This window comes from Brachyistius frenatus, unplaced genomic scaffold (genome assembly GCF_029030835.1).
Source record: "Brachyistius frenatus isolate BFR_SWC_R1_liver_20210118 unplaced genomic scaffold, ASM2903083v1 Contig_111, whole genome shotgun sequence".
NCBI lineage: Eukaryota > Metazoa > Chordata > Actinopteri > Embiotocidae > Brachyistius > Brachyistius frenatus.
Genome location: NW_027210710.1, coordinates 178,479 through 199,181, shown reverse-complemented (window position 1 = coordinate 199,181; position 20,703 = coordinate 178,479). Strand labels below are relative to the sequence as shown.

At 42.1% G+C, this 20,703-nt stretch overlaps 2 protein-coding genes across 3 annotated transcripts in view; one reads left to right on the top strand and one right to left on the bottom strand.

Moving 5' to 3' along the window:
- Positions 1-1,200: 1,200 nt before the first annotated feature.
- On the bottom strand, positions 1,201-5,445 carry LOC138629163 (uncharacterized). The gene is made up of 8 exons (XM_069712680.1): positions 5,353-5,445; positions 4,704-4,964; positions 3,985-4,266; positions 3,471-3,770; positions 2,530-2,571; positions 2,367-2,453; positions 1,964-2,016; positions 1,201-1,830 (listed from the first exon to the last, which is right to left on the bottom strand). Exons 1-8 carry the CDS (start codon positions 5,390-5,392, stop codon positions 1,600-1,602), a joined length of 1,296 nt encoding a protein of 431 aa, XP_069568781.1. The 5' UTR covers positions 5,393-5,445; the 3' UTR covers positions 1,201-1,599.
- Positions 5,446-18,994: 13,549 nt separating this feature from the next.
- angpt4 (angiopoietin 4) overlaps positions 18,995-20,703 on the top strand; it is a 35,651-nt gene continuing 33,942 nt past the window's right edge. Inside the window, exons 1-2 of one of the 2 annotated variants that reach the window (XM_069712689.1) lie at positions 18,995-19,086; positions 19,216-19,997. In XM_069712689.1, coding sequence (XP_069568790.1) covers positions 19,593-19,997 — 405 coding nt within the window. In that variant the 5' untranslated portion in view covers positions 18,995-19,086; positions 19,216-19,592. Of the gene's footprint in view, positions 19,087-19,146; positions 19,998-20,703 lie in introns of those variants that run through there. The other variant, XM_069712687.1, reaches the window with a different exon arrangement.

The following is a 20,703-nucleotide window of genomic DNA, read 5'->3' as shown; positions in this document are numbered from 1 at the left end:
ACAAGTGGGAATTTTTTTTAATAAATGGGATCCAGAAGATATAAAACAAACGTAATAAATGAGCTCTTAAAATAATACGTTATGTGTGAGATAAGAGTCACGTGAGTCCTTGTGCTTTACACTGTTTGTAAATTCACATTTTGTTCAATAAAGTTCTTATTCTTAAAAAACAACAACACGAGGTAATCAGCTCAACAGCTTCACCTTTGACTTCACATGAACTGAGGAACAGTTGCTGCAGTTTGTCTTCTTTACTGCTGCAGTTACTAACAAGTTGAACTTCCTCCTTCAGTCCAGGCGATCCTCCAGATCCTCCGACACAGTCGTCTCATCACTCATCACTTCAGCAGGTACATTATATTATCAAACACATTAAAGTAGAGCTCTGAAAATACTTTTCCATCTTTATTCCTGCTGATGTCAAACATCTCGTTTTTATTTTTCTGTTTTTAACAATTTAAAGAGTTTCTGTTCACATTTCTACCAACTGTCAATAAAAATGTGTTTGTCAGCAAAGTTCACAGATGAAGTTCTGTTCAACTGAGTTGACAATCAAATCGTGTTATTAGTTATTTACATTTTTTAATTTAATTTTAATTATTTGTATTCATCTAGTGATGAATTATTTTTGTGTACAGAAAACTGATTTTCTATTTAACACCCAGATATTCAGTCAACGTGGGTCAGAAACACACCAGGAAAGTGTTGTTAAAAATCCGGTTAGAACTGGATATTCATTTTCAGTTTTGCTTCATGATTTCTGTCTTCTTTGTCAAACTCTGACCGAGAGGAGGAGACGCTTCAGCATCTGGGTTCAGACCTGCTGCAGACTTCACGTGGACTTCAGGTAAGTCTGAAACTGCAGGTTTTAATCCAGTTCGATCAAAACACACTGAACGCTAAAAACACCTCGGAGGACTTTTATCTGATCGGTTCGGTGTTTCAAACTGGCAACAGAAGTCATTTTAGATGAGGTAAAAAAAAAAGGTCCCTCAAACACATCAGTGGAAATGTGATCATACTTATCTGCAGACATGTTTCCAAAACTGTGTGACAGGAAACGTACAAACATACTTTGAAGGTTTGATCATTTTAAATGTGTTAAACAACAGTTGAACACCGATCTGCGTCTTTTACTTTGAGAACAGATGAATTAAAAACATCAGCTGAAGGTGAGTTTGTGCAACTTTTATTCAACTCCAACTCTCGTTGACACCCGAACGAGTCTGAACCGAGACACTCGGTGCTGCAGCACCAAACAACAACACGCATGTTTTAACAAAGTATTCAATAAAAAAACAATGAAATCTGAACATTTTTAGATGAAAAATAGTTTTAAACACATCACATGAAACATTTTCTAATCAGGAATCTTGATCTTGATACAAAAATAAACACGTTTACACAAAATGCTTTACACAAAGTTCACGAGAACTTTATGACGCTAAATTGTATTCAGGCTAAAAGTTCTGTGTAATTAAGGGCGGGGCTACTTTTGAGTGACAGCTGGGTGTCGTCATCACAGACCAGTGCCAAAGTTTAATCACAAAACCAGCGGTGCATCCAACAGTAATGAAATGATTCCTGATTCCTGAGTTCTTATTTTCTAAATGTTTTCTCGTCGAGCGGACCGTCCGCGGGTCCGGACGGGTGATTGACAGTCGAGTAGGTGGAGTTCTGGCTGTACTTCACAGCAGAGTACTGGCAGGTGGAGGAGCTGTCATTGACCATCTGCCCATCACGGCCCTGGAAGCTGATGGTGGCGTAATGCATAGCGGACGGGTCGGTGGACCTCTGAGAGCGCTCCTGGATCTGGTCGTAGACATAGTCCTTCCACAGAGGAATGAAAAATGAGTTTGTGTTCAAGCGTAACAACCGGCGGAGAACATTTAATGACAAACAAAACATGAATCCCAAGTTTTTCCTCAAAGAATCAAACAGGAAACACATTTAAAACACCGACCTCTCTATCCTGCACTGCTGCTCCGTTTTCTGTCTGTTTTGAATGTAAAAAACCTGAAAACAGAAAAAGAAAAGAACAAAAGTAGAAATAGTCACTTAAAACTCTGCAAATTACTGCAAACATTTTGGAAAAAACAATCCACCACAAAATCATTTTTTATCTCAACAATCACACTGCCAGCATCCGCTGGTTTGGATTCAATTAGATTCTACTGTATTATTTTACTGTTTGGTCAACTTCTGGTTTTAAAAACGTCGCGTCTCGTCACTGTTGACGTCGTCTGCGGCGTCTTTTCTCAACGTCGCCTCCAGACAGGGAAGTACGTCGGTGTGGGTTTGTGTGTGTGTGGCCACGGAAACATTCATGTTTGTGTGTTTCACAAACAAATCGTCTCAGTTCTTACGTTTGTAGATGAAGATAAATAAAATCCCAAACAGCAGCAGCAGCACGATTCCACTGGCGATCGCAGCGATGCGAACCGTCCAGCCATCTGGAAGATAAACCGCAAACATCTTCAGCATCATTTCAACACTTCTGCAGATTAAAGATATTAACTGTCTTCTCACCGGGACGCCTGCCTAACGGGGGAGCAGCAGACGGGGGCGGTTCTAGAGGAAAACAGATTGGAAGCGTTAATAAATTTACAACTCATAAATCAGTAACATCCATTTGGACAATTCAATATATTCAGAAAAAAAGGAAAACCTTTAATCACAATTTAAAAGATGTTTAACATCTTCCAGCTCCCTTTGCAAAGGACGGGTTTGTTAATAAATCCAACACTATTTTTATCCAGACTACAAATGTAAAAACTCACTTTAAGATTCACTGAAACAAACTGAAAACACTGAAAACACACAAAGTGCAGCTCCGTCTCTGAAAGTCTCCTCAGAAACAGTCGGATGCTGCGAACACACGAATGTCTTGAATATCAGATCGATATCACATTTCTGTTTAACCTGTTTTCCAGGAAAGAATATCGTGTTATATTCTGGCCAATATGAATATTATCTGCTAATGTGACTACGGTGTTCAGATAGATCTAAAATCTTCCTTTAAGTGTAAATTATAAAGCTGAAATAATGTAAATTTAAAATACAGGAACTTAAAAATGGATCAAACATAAAGGATTTGAGTTGTGAAAATGTCCTGCTGTCACATCAACCGGTTGATGATTCATTTTTGTGTTTGTTTATTTTTAAAAGTAAAAGTTCAACTTAAATTGGTCATAAAAGTTGTGGACATATTTTAAAGGTTTGAAGGTTAGAAATATGTTTTTTTTGTTTTGTTAATACCTGAATACCTAAAAAATAGGAAGTGAAAGCTGTTGAGTTTCAGTGCATCACACCTTCCTGTCTTTCTGCTTTCTGCGTATCTGTTTCAATATCAAACCATTTCCTCATTTCCTTTTATGAAACTCTTCTCATCATTTACTGTTTTTCTTTTATGCCTGAAACTTTTTTATTTGATTAAAGTAAAGATAAACTGTATATTGAGCTGCACTCACCCACAGACAGGAAGAACTTGTGGAGGAACAGGCGTCCAGTGTCGCTCTCTTCTCCGCACCAGTACGTCCCGCTGTCGGCCGTCGTCACTCCTTTCACCGTTACCGAGATATTTTTCTTTGATTGGTTGTGTTTCGTCAGAAATCGTTTATTTGAATCAGGCTGTGTGGTGTTGACGAGAGTCTGACAGACAGACTTATCTTCTCCTTTACAGATGAATTTTGTAGCTTTTGAGTCTTTGTATATACAAAAGTAAGAGACGTCCTCTCCGGCGGTGTATGATTTATTGAAGATTCTGATATCTGTAGAAAACAAACCCAGCGGGAGCAGGAGAGAGAAAAAAAACACTTGTTTAAAGGTTGTGTTTGATGAAAAAAGAGGAGAGACCGAGTCTGATGTTCAGTCTCAGATTCATGAAGCTGAAAACGGGAGTTTGTTCCCTTTCTGTTGGTCAGATATAAATATACGACTTAATATATAACAAATCTTCAGACGCTGAAGAAGTGAATCACTCACCGGAAACCACCAGTTTTATTTTTTTGAGTGCAGCTTTGTCATTTAATTTAATTCCACACCAGTAGACACCTTTATCCTTTAAGGACACGTCAGTGATGGACATGTTGAAGCCGCCGCTGGCGTCCGTGAGGAATGTCCAACGTGTCTCATTCTTACAGGTGGATGTTTTGTCTTTGCAAAAGAACTTGACGTCGGACTTGTATTTATCTTCATAGTCGTCACATCTGATGGTGGTTTCTGCAGATTTGTATGTTTGAATAAACATTTCATTGCCGTCCTTCTCTGCCAATAAAACACAAAGATAAAACATGATGGACACTAAAATACTGTTATAATAATAATAATAATAATAATAATATGTAATAATGTAATAATACTCGGCCAGCACATGATGGGAGGAAATATCATCACATTATTCTTTCTTTTTATTTGGAATTGATTTCTTTATTTAGATCATCAAAAAGTTAAATTAAAACTCCCAAGAATTATTATTAAAAATTACCGTTCTGAATTTTATTGTTTAAGCTCAGTAATAGAAGTCAAAATAATAAAATATTAATGATGGAACCAAAATGTGTTAATTAACTAAACATGAACAAAATCTTATTTGATATATTTAATGTATTTGGTGGCTACTTTTTAACAATAATTTGAAGTAAAACTCCTCTTGATTCACATCCAACACGTTTAATAAATAATAAAAAGCGAACGCCACTTACCAACTTCAAAGTGCAGTTCCATGCTTCCAGGTGACGTCTTCGATGGTTTGTCACACGGTGGAATGAAGTCCTTCAGTCTCTTCTGATTCTTCAAGTCCTCCGGTTCCTGCTGCTCGATGGTCACTTTCAGCAAACGTGCTGAGATTTGTTGTTTGTGACTGACTACAGCAGTCATTTGATATTTTCCACCGGCTTTAGGGGTTGAGCACATGAAATAAACCCATCCTTTGCCGTGCTTCTCCACCAACTGGACCTCGCAGCCTGGAGATAAAACACAAAAATGTCACCGCTGGAACAATTCAGTTATTTGTCTTTGTGTTCAGCGGCGGTCTAAACTGACGGTGGAAACGTCGCCGGGTCGTTCCTGCACGATCAAATCTGAATCACCAAGCGGCGCTTGAACGCTTCTGTGAAAAAAGACCTAAGATGTGTTTTCTCGGCTGTAAAATAATTTCTGTTCTGGACTTATTTCATTTGACTGGAAACGTGACTTGAGAAACGTGAAAAACGAAATTATTTGAATAAGAACTAAACATGGGTTCTTTTTGAGTGTGTTGGTTTTAGTTTGTCTGCTGCTACTGTGGCGTTTGTTCAAGACGAGTGTTGCTAAAAGCAGAAAGGACACCACAGGATGAGCTGATGTTCTTACCTGCTATCAGTGTGACGATGAGGAGAAACAAACTCTTCATCTTTTTTCGGTCTTCGATGCAGAAGTAACGTGAAAAAGTGAACCTGCAGTTGGATCCTCTTCTCGTTTCCTCTGCAGACAGTCGTGTTTCCTGATCTTTATATGTTAGGCTCTCCCTGTCCTCCTCCTTCCTCTTTCTGGCTTTTGGCTCAACGGTGGTTTGAGTATGTGGTTAAACCAAGCGCTCCCTCCATCGGCGCCCTGACGGCTCCTCACCGGCTGTCGTTAACGAAGATGCACAAAGTTTGTGTTTAATTTAAAAGTACGGTGATGTAGATTTGGAAATCTTTAGTTACTGTTGCTTTAATAGATTTAGATTTAATAGAAATGATGAGTTGATTAAACATGATGCACTTTTCTAGGTTACATTTCTGAAGCTATTATAAAATAGTTAAAAATAGCAGCACGTCAGCCAACTATCACGTGCGATCATAAAGTTCTGAGACTTCCTGTTGTGTTTCCTGATGAGGGGCTGAAAGTAGTCAAAGTTTTGTCGCTGAATGTCGTCACCTGTTACAGATATTTTTGTGACCACCAGTCAATCACAGCTGTGAACTCTCTTGCTGCCCAATCATCTGTCTCCATTCATACCTAAGAGGCAACTTACTATTTTGTCTGTTGGCGTTTTGGGAGCCAGAAGTGACCATATTTGGTCAAGCTGGAGAGAAGACACTATGCCCCGCCCACCTATAGCTGAAACCTGTCAATCAAACAGCCTCTAAACATATCTGTGTCTGAGTCCTGATTTCTAATGAATGCTGGAGTACATCGTGGAGAACATTTACTGATGACTGATTGATTGAATAATTCATGAGAAGTTGATGCTTTTTGAATGACAGTCTGTTAGAGCCAGATTTTTTGTTTGTTTTGTAGCCAGCCCCTAGTGGCCATCGGTGGTATTTCAGTTTAGACACTTCTAAATTGTTTTTTCTTGTGAGATCTGCAGTTGTTGGTGTCATATTTGTATCGGTGTGAGCTGTGAAGCTCGTAGGACATTTTTGTTCCTGAGTTTATCCTGAAGGCGGCGCTTCTGTTCAGTTTAACCAGGATAATGTTGTCTGTTGCCTTAAAGACCAAAGTCAGGGATCAAAAGTTCAACTATGAGAAACAAGGAAAAAGTTTATTTACATCGACTGATGTGAATGTTACCATGGTGATCGCCACAAATTCCAACATCTCGCCCAAACAAATCCCAAATCCAGCATTTAATTTTGTTAGATATTTGCAAATTAATGAAATATCAAGAAATATTTCAAATAATAATCGACCAAGAACAAAGAAATTCATAAATTTGTGTTTTTTTTATGAAACGGCTACAGAGAGAGCAGTAATTTATTCAAATAAACTCAGCTAAGTGTTTAAACACAACGACACGTGTGAATGGAGTTGATCTTTTTTAAATTTTATTCCAAATATATTGATATTATATTAATACAATTCAGACAGTGTATAACAATCCTTTACTTTATACAGTTAATATTATAAAAATAAAGGCGCTGAGAGCTGCCGGGACTTCGTCAGTGCTGCTGCGGCTCGTTGACGGTCATGTAGACGGCGTCCTCGGCACCTCTGGACTGGTGATCCACCATGTAGTAAAGTTCAATGTTTCTGACGGTGGAGCATACGTCACCAGAGGAGTTGGTAACGTGGACGTTGGAGTCCTTCGTAAAGGCGGGCGTGTTCGTGGGGAAGTTGGCAGTGGCGTAAACTGTTTTTATCGCGTCCGACTTCCGGCCCAACTCTTGAATCTCCTCGTAGCGGGAATCCTTCCAGAATGAAACACACAGAAAGGAAATAGTCAACAGGCAGTCCTGACGGGAAGCAGCAGCCGTACCGAAACTTTTAAAGCCAGTTCGACATCATTTCCAAAAGCTGCACTGAATTCACAGCAGCCAGAACATCTTAAATGGATAAATTCTGACTTTAATGTGACTTTAACGCTGCAGCGTTGAGGCCTCGGTGGGTCAACTTCATTACATCTGGCAGGACGAACATCCACACGAACACACACCAATACGGAGACGCACCTCTTGGTTCTGGGCTTCTTCAGCTGTTCTGCTTTTTGAACTCTGGAGTCCTGACGGAGAGGAACGAGAAAACGTAAGAAAGTGACGGACAGGAAGTGGAATCGTTCACACAACGAGCAGCCGTCGCTCCACCGCGTGACTTCATGACTTGACAGCTGTGTCCCGACATTAAAACGCGCAACAAACTTGTCAACGCGTCCGTGCATGAATATGGTCCTCTAACTTCTAAAAAAAAGGAAAGTGCGTTTGCGTGTTTGTGTAAAATTACAAAATGGAAAAAGAAGTCACTTACTTTTCTTAACAAAAACCAAAACGACCACAAGCGCGATCATGACGACACAAACGGTCACAATGATGACCGCAGTGAACCAAGAGCCGTCTGTAACACACAAACACACTCAAAGTTCAATCGTAGCTGCATTTAAACACACAAATTAATCCGGTGCTAAGGAGACGTGCAGGTGCAGTAATACTCACCTTTGACCTCCAGTTGTATTTGTGTGAGTGTAGCTCTGTAATTTCCATTTCTTAATTCCACTCCACACCAGTAGACTCCGGCATCCTCAGAGGACACGTGGCTGACGGACGTGGTGAAGATATTGTTGTTTTCTGTGGTAGTGAATGCTTCGTTCGACTTCGGAGATCTCGTCGATGTAATATCCCGACAGTCAGAAGTCGTCTCTTTGCATAAAAACTTGACCTTTTTCTTGTATTTTCTTTGTGGATAATTACATGTGATGTTGATTTTAGCTCCTCTGTACGCAGTTTGCTGTATCGGTGCTTGGCAGGCGTCATTCGCTGTAAAACAAACAGAAAGATGAAGTTCTGAACGCTCTCTATTATCAGAAAGTCTAAGGCAACGAAGCAATAAGCCGGGCGAGGTGTTCTGATGACATCACGTTAAAAGAGGGGCGGAGCTTCACTGTCCGAGACCGAAGAAGGTGCGTCAGGTCGGGAGACACCAGCTGGGTTTTCTTTGTGTCACTGTGAGTTCGTCCCCCAGAGTCAGACTGTCAACATCGAGTTCCACCGGGACCTTCGGAGACCTGAACTGTGGCGCCACGGCAACAGGTTTTTCCAACATGGCAAAACACGCAAAAATGTCGCCCATGACAACACAATCGTAGCCCCCCACCACCACTGGATTTGGCTCCCTGCGACTTCTTTCTGTTCCCCAATAATTTATCACAAACTTTGATTTTTCCGCTCAAGTTTGTAGCATATTTTTCATTAAAGAAGAACATTTGTTGTCTTTGATATGGTCTTAATTAAATGTGCAATAATGATGACAATAATGATACTGATAATAATAATGATAATAGTAAAAACAACAACAATAATAATAATGATAAAAGATGACACATTTCTTACCAACATTCAGTTTTGCTGTCTTTTCTTGAAAGGATGAGTTAATGTTTTTGAAAAATCTACACTTGTAATTTCCAAAGTCGTCCCAGTCCAGATGTTTGACGGCCACGCTGAGTTTTTTCTGTGTTGTATCGTGGCACAAAGAAAATTTTCCCTGGTATTCCCACACATTGTTTTGAGAGATTTGTATGGTCGTTCCGTTGGGAATAACCAAGTAGATCATTTTGTATTTGTTTTTCTTTGCATATGTGCAGCTGAACGTCAACCATCCTCCTGCACACGCCAGCACGTCAAATGAGGCCACACAACCTACAGGTCAGAGAAATGTTTGGTCAGATTCTGGTTCTGAAACCTCGGTGCTGTAGTCTCAGTGAAGAAGCTCTCTAGTGAACATTTAAACTGGTTAATTTGGTGGGTTTTTGTTCTTGTTTTTTTTTTTCTTTCCTGAGAAAAATGAAGAAATGCCACTTAAACATTCAGCGAGTTTCTAAAAGCTCATTCGAGGTTTGTGAGTCTGTTTTTTTCATGCGGTGCAAGTTTAAACTGGGTGTTCCCGTAGTTTATTTTTGCCACCACTGGGAGTCGCCAAAGTCTGACATTTTAATTCTGAGTAACTTCAAGGCTCATGATTATCAAATGTACAGAAGAAATATTTACATCTGCAGCTCATATTAAAAGTGAATTAAATTTTTTTGTTTTTGTCCAAAGATACAAGAAACAAAAAGCATCTCAGCTGCTTCACTCGAGGAGTTTTTATCTTCCATTATACACATTCATGTTTATCTATACACGAAAACGTCTAAAATTTTTTGTTTGGTTTGTTAGCTTGATAATTAAATTTTCTTGTTCACGCTGGATTTCTCGCGCTGTTTAGTCCAACATCGTTGGTGAACTTCTGCTCATATTGTTTTCAGTTGTAAAGTTAAGGAACTCAATAAAAAGCTCAAACCAGAAAAGGTAGAAAACCGTTTATATTTTGGAGTCAATAATATAATATAAACTGTAAAATATATGTGAAATATGACATTTGTCTGTCTGTAGTATCAGTAAACAGGTGTTCGTAGTCTTTACCTATTATCAGCGAGAGGATGAGGAGCAGAAAACTCTTCATGATGTCGGTTTTTGATGCGGATCTCTTCAGTCTCGATGATTTCGTTGCAGTCGGTTTGTCTCTGCACCGTCGAGTATTGTGTTTACCAAATTTCTGTCTGATGTTATCTAAATATTTCTTGCTCCACCTTTTATCCTTCCCTTTTTTTTTTTTTTTTTAGCATAATTCCTTCCTCTTAAGTACTCGTTCTTCTTTTCGACAGTAAACAGGAAGTAAGTGGCGTGTGAGAGTAGAATAGAAAGTTTCTTTTATCACAGCCGTTGTCACCTTTCATGAGATGTCTTTGATTAAATAAGGAAATTATGTAAACAGCTCCTAACTGTAAAAGGAGGGACTGAAACATGGAGGATTTCAGCTGGAGATGTCGTTTATTAGATGTCGTTCCAGAGAAATTAGAAAACTAACAACCACAGTGATGATTCTTCCCCCACCGTCTGCAGCGTTGCGTCATCAATTTGAAATTTAGACAATGTGCAGCCAACAGGAAGTGAATCATGTTGAGCTCCCCGACCACAGCAAACCACTGCTGATGAAATGATGAAATGATGTCTGATACTCACATCTATTTGTTTCTTAAACTTTTTAAAAAGAATTAATCCACAATATCATACTTCACCTGTTGTTTCGGTCACCTTTAATTTCTTTGTTGATATTAAAGAGACTAACAGATAATAATGTGTCTGACAGGCACCATTGTGGTTACGGGATGTGCAATCAGTTGCACGCTAACCAAGTGCAACACAGTGGCAGCAACGACCTCCATGAGGAAGTATTCAGCGATTCGTCTGTTCATCAACATCATCACTGACTTCCTCACGTTAACGTGACCGCTGGTATGAGAACATCAGTGATTTCACCACGGACCTAAAAACTGGAGCAGAGAAACAGCAGGTTTTGGGTCAAATTTCGGAGGATCTTCACCAAGTGTTCCTGAGCCCGTGCAGTGATTTCCACGACAGAATCATGGCCGTTTTGATGGAGAGTCTGCAGCAAACATCGCTGACCTCCATGTAATCAGTAACAGTACAGCAAATTATAGCATCTGTGCTGGACATTCACGAGCAACGCAGCTGAATGAATGAGCGTTATGAAGCATCCTGGAAGCAGCTCTGACGCTGGGCTTCATTTTTCATTTAATCAGTCATTATTGGAGGCTATGAAAGTTTTTAAAAAGATTGCACACAGACAAGACAGGAAGAGATTCGTATTAAACCACCAACTGCTGAGTGAAGTGTTTCCTCACATGCTAGAGACTTCTTGTGATATTTGTTTTGTAGCTCTGCAATGAAGTGGCACCAGATCAGTTAAATATGTGGAAGAGCGTCGGCCTAGAGACAGTGAATATGTTCCTTTAAGCAAGGCACTGACTGACCTCCTGCACCTCCGTCCGTGTTCAGCATCAGAGTGTGTGAACATGTGAAGCCGGGCGTTTACTGGAGCTGAAACAAGTGTGAAACGATAAAAATATGACAACAGGGGTTTTAGACGAGCCCACTGGAGGAGCGTCCTGCGCTCAGTGAGGATCAGGGTTCCTCGTGCTGACCTCGCCGGTTGTGTTGAAACCTACGATTTCAAGCCATCTCTCACAACTAATAACACGGCTGTGTTTTTTTCCTCTCTGGGTGTGTTGGCCGCGCCGACTGCAAGCGACACCCGCCTCATTTCACGGCGCGCTAATGGGTTTTGGCCGATGTCGTGGGTTTTCGGAGTCCGATAACGTACATCATCTGCTCCAAGTGAAACACGGAACAATGGCTGTGTGTGTGTTGGTTTTTGGTTTATGACTGCGTTTGCGATCGGCGCAACTGCCAGCCAATCTAGAAACAAAACACAAGATAAGATAGAGGTTTTTATTCGGTCTGGAGCGAGGCCAAGTGCTCCAACACATGCAGAGCTGATTGGTGTTTATAAAGTCTCTACGTGGCTGTGATTTGTTGTGATTTATTACTTATTTACGACCTGCTGGTGAGAAGAATGTTTACAAGGGAGACTCAGTAAAAACCGAAATCTCTGCTGGATGTTATGAACCCGCAGACGGTAAAGAGGCAAGAAGTTATGAGACGGTTTGTGTGGATTTTATTGTTTGTTTGTGTTTCGTTTGGTGGATTTGTTTGTATTTTTGGTGCTTTTTAATTCCTCGTTGCCATCACAGCGTTTCCTCAACAATTATGCTTAACAAAGTGCTAATACGAGGTGCAATCGAAAAGTTCAGAGACTTTACCAACCAAAAACCGAACCATTTAACTCTGACCACCTTCAAAGCCTTCCATAGCTGTCCTGTGAAAAGCGCTTCTCTCCGTGACCTTAACGTTCCCTTTGCAAAGGAAAATAGAAGTTCAGCTTTGTGACAGAATATTTTTCACAACCAAATGGTCTTTAAATAGTTTTATTGGCTGAAGAAATTGGAACATGAAATTGAAAATAACCAAATTTGGAGATAACACTGTTTTCAGTGGACAGCCGTGATTTTGTAAAAATGCAGTTTCTCACCAAAATCAATTCGTTTCAGTCGCATGACGATATTCTGGTACTTTTACGAGGAGATAAAGTATGTGGAAAGTAGGGCCGTCCATAAGTCAAGACTTTTTTAGACTCGACTCGGAGAAGGTCAAGACTTTGTCAAATGTACCACCTGCCGGGCCGTTGCTTCTGCACTTCTCTGTGAACTGTAATGTATGATTGACAAAATGGGAGTTGGCTCCGCCTCTTCTTAATTCTCAACCTTTCCATGTGGAATATTGGCCGGCGAGTATTTTGTATTTTCATATTTTGGTGTAGTTTCTATGTCTTTGGTCTGTAAACACCTATAAAAGACAAAAGCTGTGGCTATTTCCTGGAAGCAGAGCTCATCAGTTCAAAACTGATGGAAAGAAAAACTGCAAAGAAGGATGATTTTATAATGAAAGACGGATCCTAATAGACAGGCAAAGGGCTTTGTGACAGGTTTACACTACCCTACAGTTTGAAGCACATGTCCCACTTGTTGTGCATCTGATGTGTGAGATAAGTTTGATGGATGAGGTTTCATGTTACCCCGGAGTTCGGGGAGCTGTAGTGTGTTTACTCTGGGATTTAAAAGCCTGTCAGGAACCGCCGGCTGCAGGTTGACCTCCGCTCTGTAACTGTCAAACACACGTTTACCTCGGCCGCAGGTCCGCCACGGCCACCGATCTTAAACTGATGGATGACACTCGTATACGTCCTTTATAAATAAACTTGACACTCATTAAAGATATATCTAATTCCTAAACCAGGTAGCTAACTTTCCTTTTTAAAAGTGCGTCTGCGTAATTTATTCACTGAGTGACCTTGTTAATCTTCATTATCAGGCTTTGAGTAACTTCAGTGATACAGTTAGAATGAAGCAGATAATACAGTATAAACATGATCATCACTAATGGTGGGAAATTTTCCTGCATTTAAGTCCAGTGTTTGAAATCTCTGAAAGCTTTTCTGAACATTTAACTGCAGTAAATTCCTGGTTTTAAAGTAAAGATATGCTGTAACTCCCTCCCTGAGCGCATTCCTGTCTCCTTCTCTTTTCCCCCGAGCCAGAAACACTTGACTCGGAGATCACACGCTACTGGATATAAACGAGGAGACACTTTCATAAAATAAAACATCATTATTAGTCGTATTCAAACACAGAAAAAGCCTGACCTCTTTATTTTACTTCCACAGAGCTTAACTGACAAAAAGCATTAAAACCTGTTAGAGAGGATCTCTTTGTAAAAGTCTGCTGCAGTCCAGGAGAAATATGTTACTTTCCATTAAGACTTTTCTACATTTCCCAGGATGCCTTTCAATTTGTTTAATTCTGCTCGATGGAGGCTCTTCACTCTCTTTTATGGTGAAACGACTTCAGGTCAACATCACATCCACAGATCAACAATCAATAAGTAGACGAAGTTGGTTTGGTGTTGGACGTGCAGAGCGAACGACGACGCTCGTCTCAGAGATGACGGCTAAAGACGAGTCGATGTGGTTGTTTGGAATAGTTGAAAACTCCCAGTGAAATAGGGATATTTCTTAAAACCAGTGCGAGAGTACCAACGTTGTTGTTTTTTTGTGGTGAATAATATTTGTCATTTTTGCCTAAATGTTACTTTTCTGAAACTTAAAAAAAGATCAAAACCTTTTACAATGCCATGATTTTTCCCCAACAGACTCTGAGCCATAAAGTCTGCATTCGCCCGGTTTGAAGCACTTAGCACTTTAAATTCTGCTTCAGTTTCTCTTTGAGATGCTTCAACTAACATGATGAATAATGTCTTTAATCTATTTTTAGTCTTATTCTTAAAGTTGGGAAAGTTTAACAAATATGATTGAATGACCGTAATAAAATCCAACTAAAGCACTTAAAGTCCCCAAGATAAACTCATCACAGACAAACACTGGAGTTTTCGCTGAGTCGCATCTTATGAAGCCTTTCTGATACTTAAATCAAGTTGCTTCAACTTAAATTCAACAATGAACTGATGAGGTTTTGTTTGTTAAAGTTCAAAGGTCACTGTGATCTCATGTCTGTCGCATTTTTGATATCTCGAGAAAACTTGGAGCCCATTTTTTCACATTTAGCACAAATGTTCTCTTGGACTCAAGGATGAACTCTTGAATTCTGATGGTCAAAGGTCAAAGGTCACTCCAGCCTCACATCCGTTCGATCGGTCCGTCCTATTTTTGTAGACGTCACATCTCAGGAACACTTTCAGGGAATTCCATCAAATTTGGCACAAATGTTCACTCAGACTCAAAGATGAACTGATTTGATTTTGGTGGTCAAAGGTGACTGTTTCTTCATGTCCATCCCATTCTTTTGAACGTGATGCCACATTTGGTTTCACATTTGGTCAGATGCTGAATTGGGGCACGTCAAGGTGCTGTGCACCATTTACGTGCCACAGGACCGGTCACTGAACTTTTTGATGCACCACCATATACCTCTAGTACATAGAGACCTGTTGTCAGTTGGTGGCAAAACACATTCAATTTCTAATTTTTCTGTCCATAAATTGAGTATTGATGAATTTAGCTCAATGAGGAAAATACAGAATATCCCTCCATCCATCCACTCAGCCTGTACGTGTAAAACCTTCCTTCTGTTGTTTTAAATAACCAAAAGCCTCTCGGGTTACGTCCCATCATGTGTTTTTGCAGGTGCTCAGTATTACAAAGTGCTTGGAGGGTCGTGACCTCATCCATCACAACACCGTCACGTTCGGACGTTATTCCACATCCTGGATGCTGAGTGTGCCTCACAGCAATGGTGTTTACATTCAGTATTTACAATATTCCACACACATTACAGTGAAAATGTCATTATCAAGTACTTCTAAAGAGCGCTGACCATGCTAAAACTGCTCTGTTGTGGGTTATTGTTGGTCGAGGTTGTGTTGACGTTGTCTGGCTGTGAGACTCCACTGTTGCCGTTACACTGTGTGCCATGTTTGTGCATCGCCCTAACAACCAAAGCCGTCTGGACTTGTTGTTTTGTTGCGACATTGAGGCTTTGGCTGCGCTCCATTTGGTCGCGCCATGCCAGTTGTTATGGAGCCGAAACAGACCAGGAGAAGCCACTTAACTGGGGTGCAGGCAGCAGAAGGGAGCAGAGACTCCATCACCTCATCGCCAGGCTGCAGCAGGAGGTGGAGACGCCACGTTTACCAGGGACACGTTTCAAGAAACTTGGGGCCAAAGGTAAAAAAAACAAACACCGAGTGGAACATCTCACTGCTATTTAGATTAATTAGCAACAGGTCAGTAACATGATTAGGAATAAAAAAAAAGAGCATCCCAGAGAGGCAGAGTCTCTCAGCAGTGAAGATGTGGAGAGGTTCACCACTCTGTGAAAGACTGTTTGGGAAAATAGTGCAACAATCTAAGAATAATGTTCCTCAATGTAAAAATTACAAAGAATTTGGGGATTTCATCATCTACGGTATATAATATTATAAAAAGTCAGAGAATCCGCAGAAATCTTTGGACACAAGGGAAAAGGCTGAAAAGTGATATTGTATGGGCGTGAACTTCGGCCCCTCGGGCTATACTGCATCAAAAGCCATGATTCTGTTGCAGAAATCACTGTGTGGGCTCAGGAACATTTCTGTAAATCATCATCTGTGAACACAGTTCATCGCTGCATCCAGAAACGCTGGTTGAAACTCTACAAAAAAAGAAACCAGATAGAAACATGATCCAGAAACGCTGCTGCCTTCTTTCAGCCTGAGCTCATTTCAGATAGAAAACTTTGGAATGCAATATAGATCTTTGCTTCAATCAACTCGTCTCAAACATCAGCAGTAACTCTCTACAAAACCTGAAATGTTCAGTCTTTGGAGCGACGGTCCTGTGACTTTAAGAACTGTCACCAGATGACTAAACTCTCAAATCGTTGTGTGTGAAATTCAAGAAAGAAGCCAGATGGGTAAATAAAGAGAAACATCAAGTTTAGAAAGGGACTAAAAAAAGAGACGTAGCTGAAATCAAATCCTGGAATAAAAAAAACACATCGTCACCCGTCTGTCCGTTCCCACAGAGGGAAGGTGAAAGGGCCGGTTCGTGACTCATGTTGTGCCCCCCTGTTACTCCTGATATCAGCCTGAATGCAGGAAAGTACAGACAACACCAGGACCCAGAGCTGGAGAGGATAGAAATATCTCAGCATGTTGTTCTAATCGTCTCTGGCATCCTGAAATGGCCGCGGCTCGATTTCTGGAAGGCACCAAGACAGGAATCTTTTGGCATATAGAGCCTCTAAAAGAATTATATTGGATCCAATCGGACTTTAATGGCCAAAAAAAAAAACGCCAGAGAAACCTGAAGAGAAACAAATGCCCACGCACCAAAGAGGCTTTGTCGTTGAGTCATGACAGAGAAATCTCCCTCTAACTACACTTGGTACCAACATTAAGGAACAGTAATGAGACTTTTAAATATCCCTATTAAACGAGCAGCGCCCATGCTAAACTCTTTCCATGGCTAAATGCGATATAATGTAAACTGTAAATGTTGTGATGCCTGAACAACTTGGAACTGGACTGTTATGTTAAAAATATAACATAATATATATAATGTAATAATAATAATATAACACATATAACTGGTACGTGAACATCAGTGATTTCACCGTGGACCAGAAACTGGAGCAGAGAAACATCAGATTTGGGGTCGAATTTTTAAGGAACAGAAAATCTTTGACAAGTGTTCCTGAGCCCATGCAATGATTTCCATTGCAGAATCATGTATGTTTTTTTTAAAGCAGCGCTGCCTGAGGGCCCAGAGAATCTTCAGATTTTGGGTCAAACTCTGTAAATGTTCATCAGAGACCCTTGAAAGTCTTCAGAAAGTCTACGGCGATGAAGCGATGAGCCGGGCGGGGCGTTCTGATGACATCACGTTTCAAGAGGGGCGGAGCTTCACCGTCCAAGACTGAAGAAGGATCGTCAGGTCAGGAGACACCAGCTGGGTTTTCTTTGACTTTGCCGGTGGTTGCGCAACCGTGAATTCGTCCCCCAGAGTCAGACTGTCAACATTGAGTTCCACTGGGACCTTCTGAGGCATCTGAGGGGAAACTTTCACTATGGTGAAAGCTGAACTGTGGTGCCATGGCAACAGGGTTCTCCAAAACTGGTGATTTTTTTGGCTCTTTTTCTCAGTGTCGGTACTTTTGAGATGAAGTTCTGCATCGTGCCAGAGCTCATCGGTAACATATAAACACAAACTCTCCATGAACAAATGATGACATAATTAAAACCTGTTATGCACATCAATGATGGAAACCAGATCCCGCTCTGGCCTCTTATCAGGTTGATGATGAAATGAGCATTCGATGTCACAGAGAAAACAATGGTTCTCTAACTTGATATAAGGACCATTAATATATAAAAGCCAAATCATTGTTCTAATTCTAATTAAAATACAACCAGAAGCGACACACTAAGAGGATTTGACGCGGGAACACCGGCTCTATGTGGTGCAGCTCTGTGCGTCCCGGCTCTCCGTCCACTCGCGTTCCCATGAGAAGGATCTCCGGTCGGGGCAAAAGCCATTTGCTGCGTAACCCCTCCGCTTCCCCCCCAAAGGACCAATTGACTCGCACTAAGTGAGCGACTCGGCCCCGCCAAGAATCAAGATGGACGCCGCAGCAGTAACAGTAGACCGAGGTCAGGCCGCGCTCAAAATACGAGTGTATGATGTCAAAATAAATAAAGAAGATGAGAGCTCTTCATCAGCGAGTTCCAGTCGAAGCTTTCCGTCTCGTTCTTCAACTCCAGATGAGAGACGACACATTTTCATGTTCCTGCACAAATCTCTTATCTGGTGGCTTTTATCGAAAAATTTAATCTGTATTTGTATGTCGTCTTCTGCAGGACAGTTTATCACTGCGCAAATAAACCGAGTAATTGACAGCTCTCTCCCCCCCCCCACACACACACACAGAGAGCTGGTGTTTCATAAGCACTGGGACGAGGCCATCTGTCTGGAACTAATCTGTGCATGTGTTTCCTCGCAGAGAGAAGAGGTACCACACGGAGAGGACGTGGACTACGTGGTCCGCCTCCACCCCCTGATCTCCTGTGATCCTCCCTCCCCACCCCCCCGCCCGCCCCTCCCTCCCCACCCCTCCGACTGCGGCTGTGTTTGGAGGACACAGTAAAAACCCTCCAGCTTCCAAGTTGCCAATGACCATACAAGGCATCGGGGATTTACTTCAGGAGCGAAAAGATCAGTCAGGAAAGACGACTGGACCTCTTTCAGATCTCTCTTCTTCTGTCCATCAGCTCCTTTCTGTCTTTCTGTCTTTCTGTCTTTCTGTCTTTCCTCTCGCTGTCAGCAGTTTCCACTTTCTTTCTCTCTCAGCGTTTATCTCTCGTTTCTCTTTTTCACTCCCCTTTTTATCTTTTTCTGGCTCCTTGCTTTCTCTCCTTCCTTTCTTTCTCGTCTTGGCCCGCTAATAGAGAGGGCTCCTCTAATAGACCTCCCTCAGGTCTCCTGTCCCTCCACCCCCCTCCCCCGCCCCCCTCCCTCCCTTGCTCATTCCTCCTTCCTTTTTCTCGGCCAGCCTCAGATAAGAAGGGGGCAGAAGTAGTTCTCTTCAGAAACTGGAGCCACCCAGAGAAGGGTGGGAGTACAAGAAGATCTCTCTCTCTTCTGTTGGCTTTTATTTCTGGACATGTGAGGATTAGAGAGGTTGTCATCGCCTTCTAAACATCTCTTTTATCGTCTCCGTTAGTTTTCACATCACTTCTAGTCCCTTTATTCTCTCCGTTTGTCTTCTTATCATTTCTCTCCATCCATATTTTGTCTTCGGTCCATCAGGGGACGGGAGGGAGTTTCAACGAAACGATGACAGACCAGTCCGACGTCACGCCGATGGAGCCGTCCTGAGAAATCTACAAGACAAACCCGATGACAGAGAACAAAATTAGGACGAGAAGACGAGAAGAGAGGAGAGAAGACGGGAGATCTGATGCCTGGAGGTGAGGAGGTGTGAGACCAAGCAGCAGGTGTCGCTTTCTCATTCTGCATTTCAAGAAAAAGTTGAAAGAAGTTGGTGCAAGACTCGACCTCATGGATTGACCGTTCGGTGCAGCGAGTCGTGCGTTCATCCTGATGTTGAAGTGAATCGGTGTCCGAGTGTGAACGAGCTTCTCTTGACCGTCTCCGCTCTGAGAGAAAACGCTCTTCATAGTGTCATGAAAGGCTTCGATCTCAGCCGGAGGTCGCTGCTGCTGCTTCTGCTGCTTTGCACCTTGTCGGCCGTCACCGATGCAGCCGGCGTCGCCAGCGCGGAGCGAGGAGGAGCTGGAAGAGGCCAGAGACGAGGAGGAGGAGGTGGAGGAGGTGCAGAGAAGAAGAGGAGGCTTCACCGCATCCAGCACGGCCAGTGCAGCTACACCTTCATCCTGCCGGAGCTGGACGGGTGCCAGGGCGGGGGGGGGTCGCCGCCGCCGTCGTCGCAGGCCGAACAATATGGCGTCTCCCGCGGGGGGGCGAGCGTCGTGCAGAGGGACTCGCCGCCCGCTGACGGAGAGTGGTCGGCACGGAAACTGCAGCACCTGGAGAGCACGATGGAGAACAACACGCAGTGGCTGCAGAAGGTAAGAGGCAAACTCCTTCTCCTCATATCGGATCGGTGTCACCTCAACATCATGTGACCGGTGTGTAAAACAAGACAACTGGGTCAACAGTTCTGGAGAAACAATCTGTGCTGAACTGAACTTTATGGGAAAAAAAACAAACAAACAAACTAGCTGGTAAAATTCTGCAGAAAATATGCAGAAGTGTTTCCCACCAACTCTCCACGGGGTTCACATCGAAATAACACACTGATGAGAGGCTGCACATAACGGGAGAGTGTGTGTGTGTGTGTGTGTGCGCGCGCGTGTGTGTGTGTGTGTGTGTGTGTGTGTGTGTGTGTGTGTGTGTGTGTGTGTGTGTGTGTGTGTGTGTGTGTGTGTGTGTGTGTGTGTGTGTGTGTGTGTGTGTGTGTGTGTGTGTGTGTGTGTGTGTGTGTGTGTGTGTGTGTGTGTGTGTGTGTGTGTGTGTGTGTGTGTGTGTGTGTGTGTGTGTGTGTGTGTGTGTGTGTGTGTGTGTGTGTGTGTGAGTGTGTGAGTGAGTGAGTGTGTGTGTGTGTGTGTGTGTGTGTGTGTGTGTGTGTGTGTGTGTGTGTGTGTGTGTGTGTGTGTGTGTGTGTGTGTGTGTGTGTGTGTGTGTGAGTGTGTGTGTGTGTGTGTGTGTGTGTGTGTGTGTGTGTGTGTGTGTGTGTGTGTGAGTGTGTGTGTGTGTGTGTGTGTGTGTGTGTGT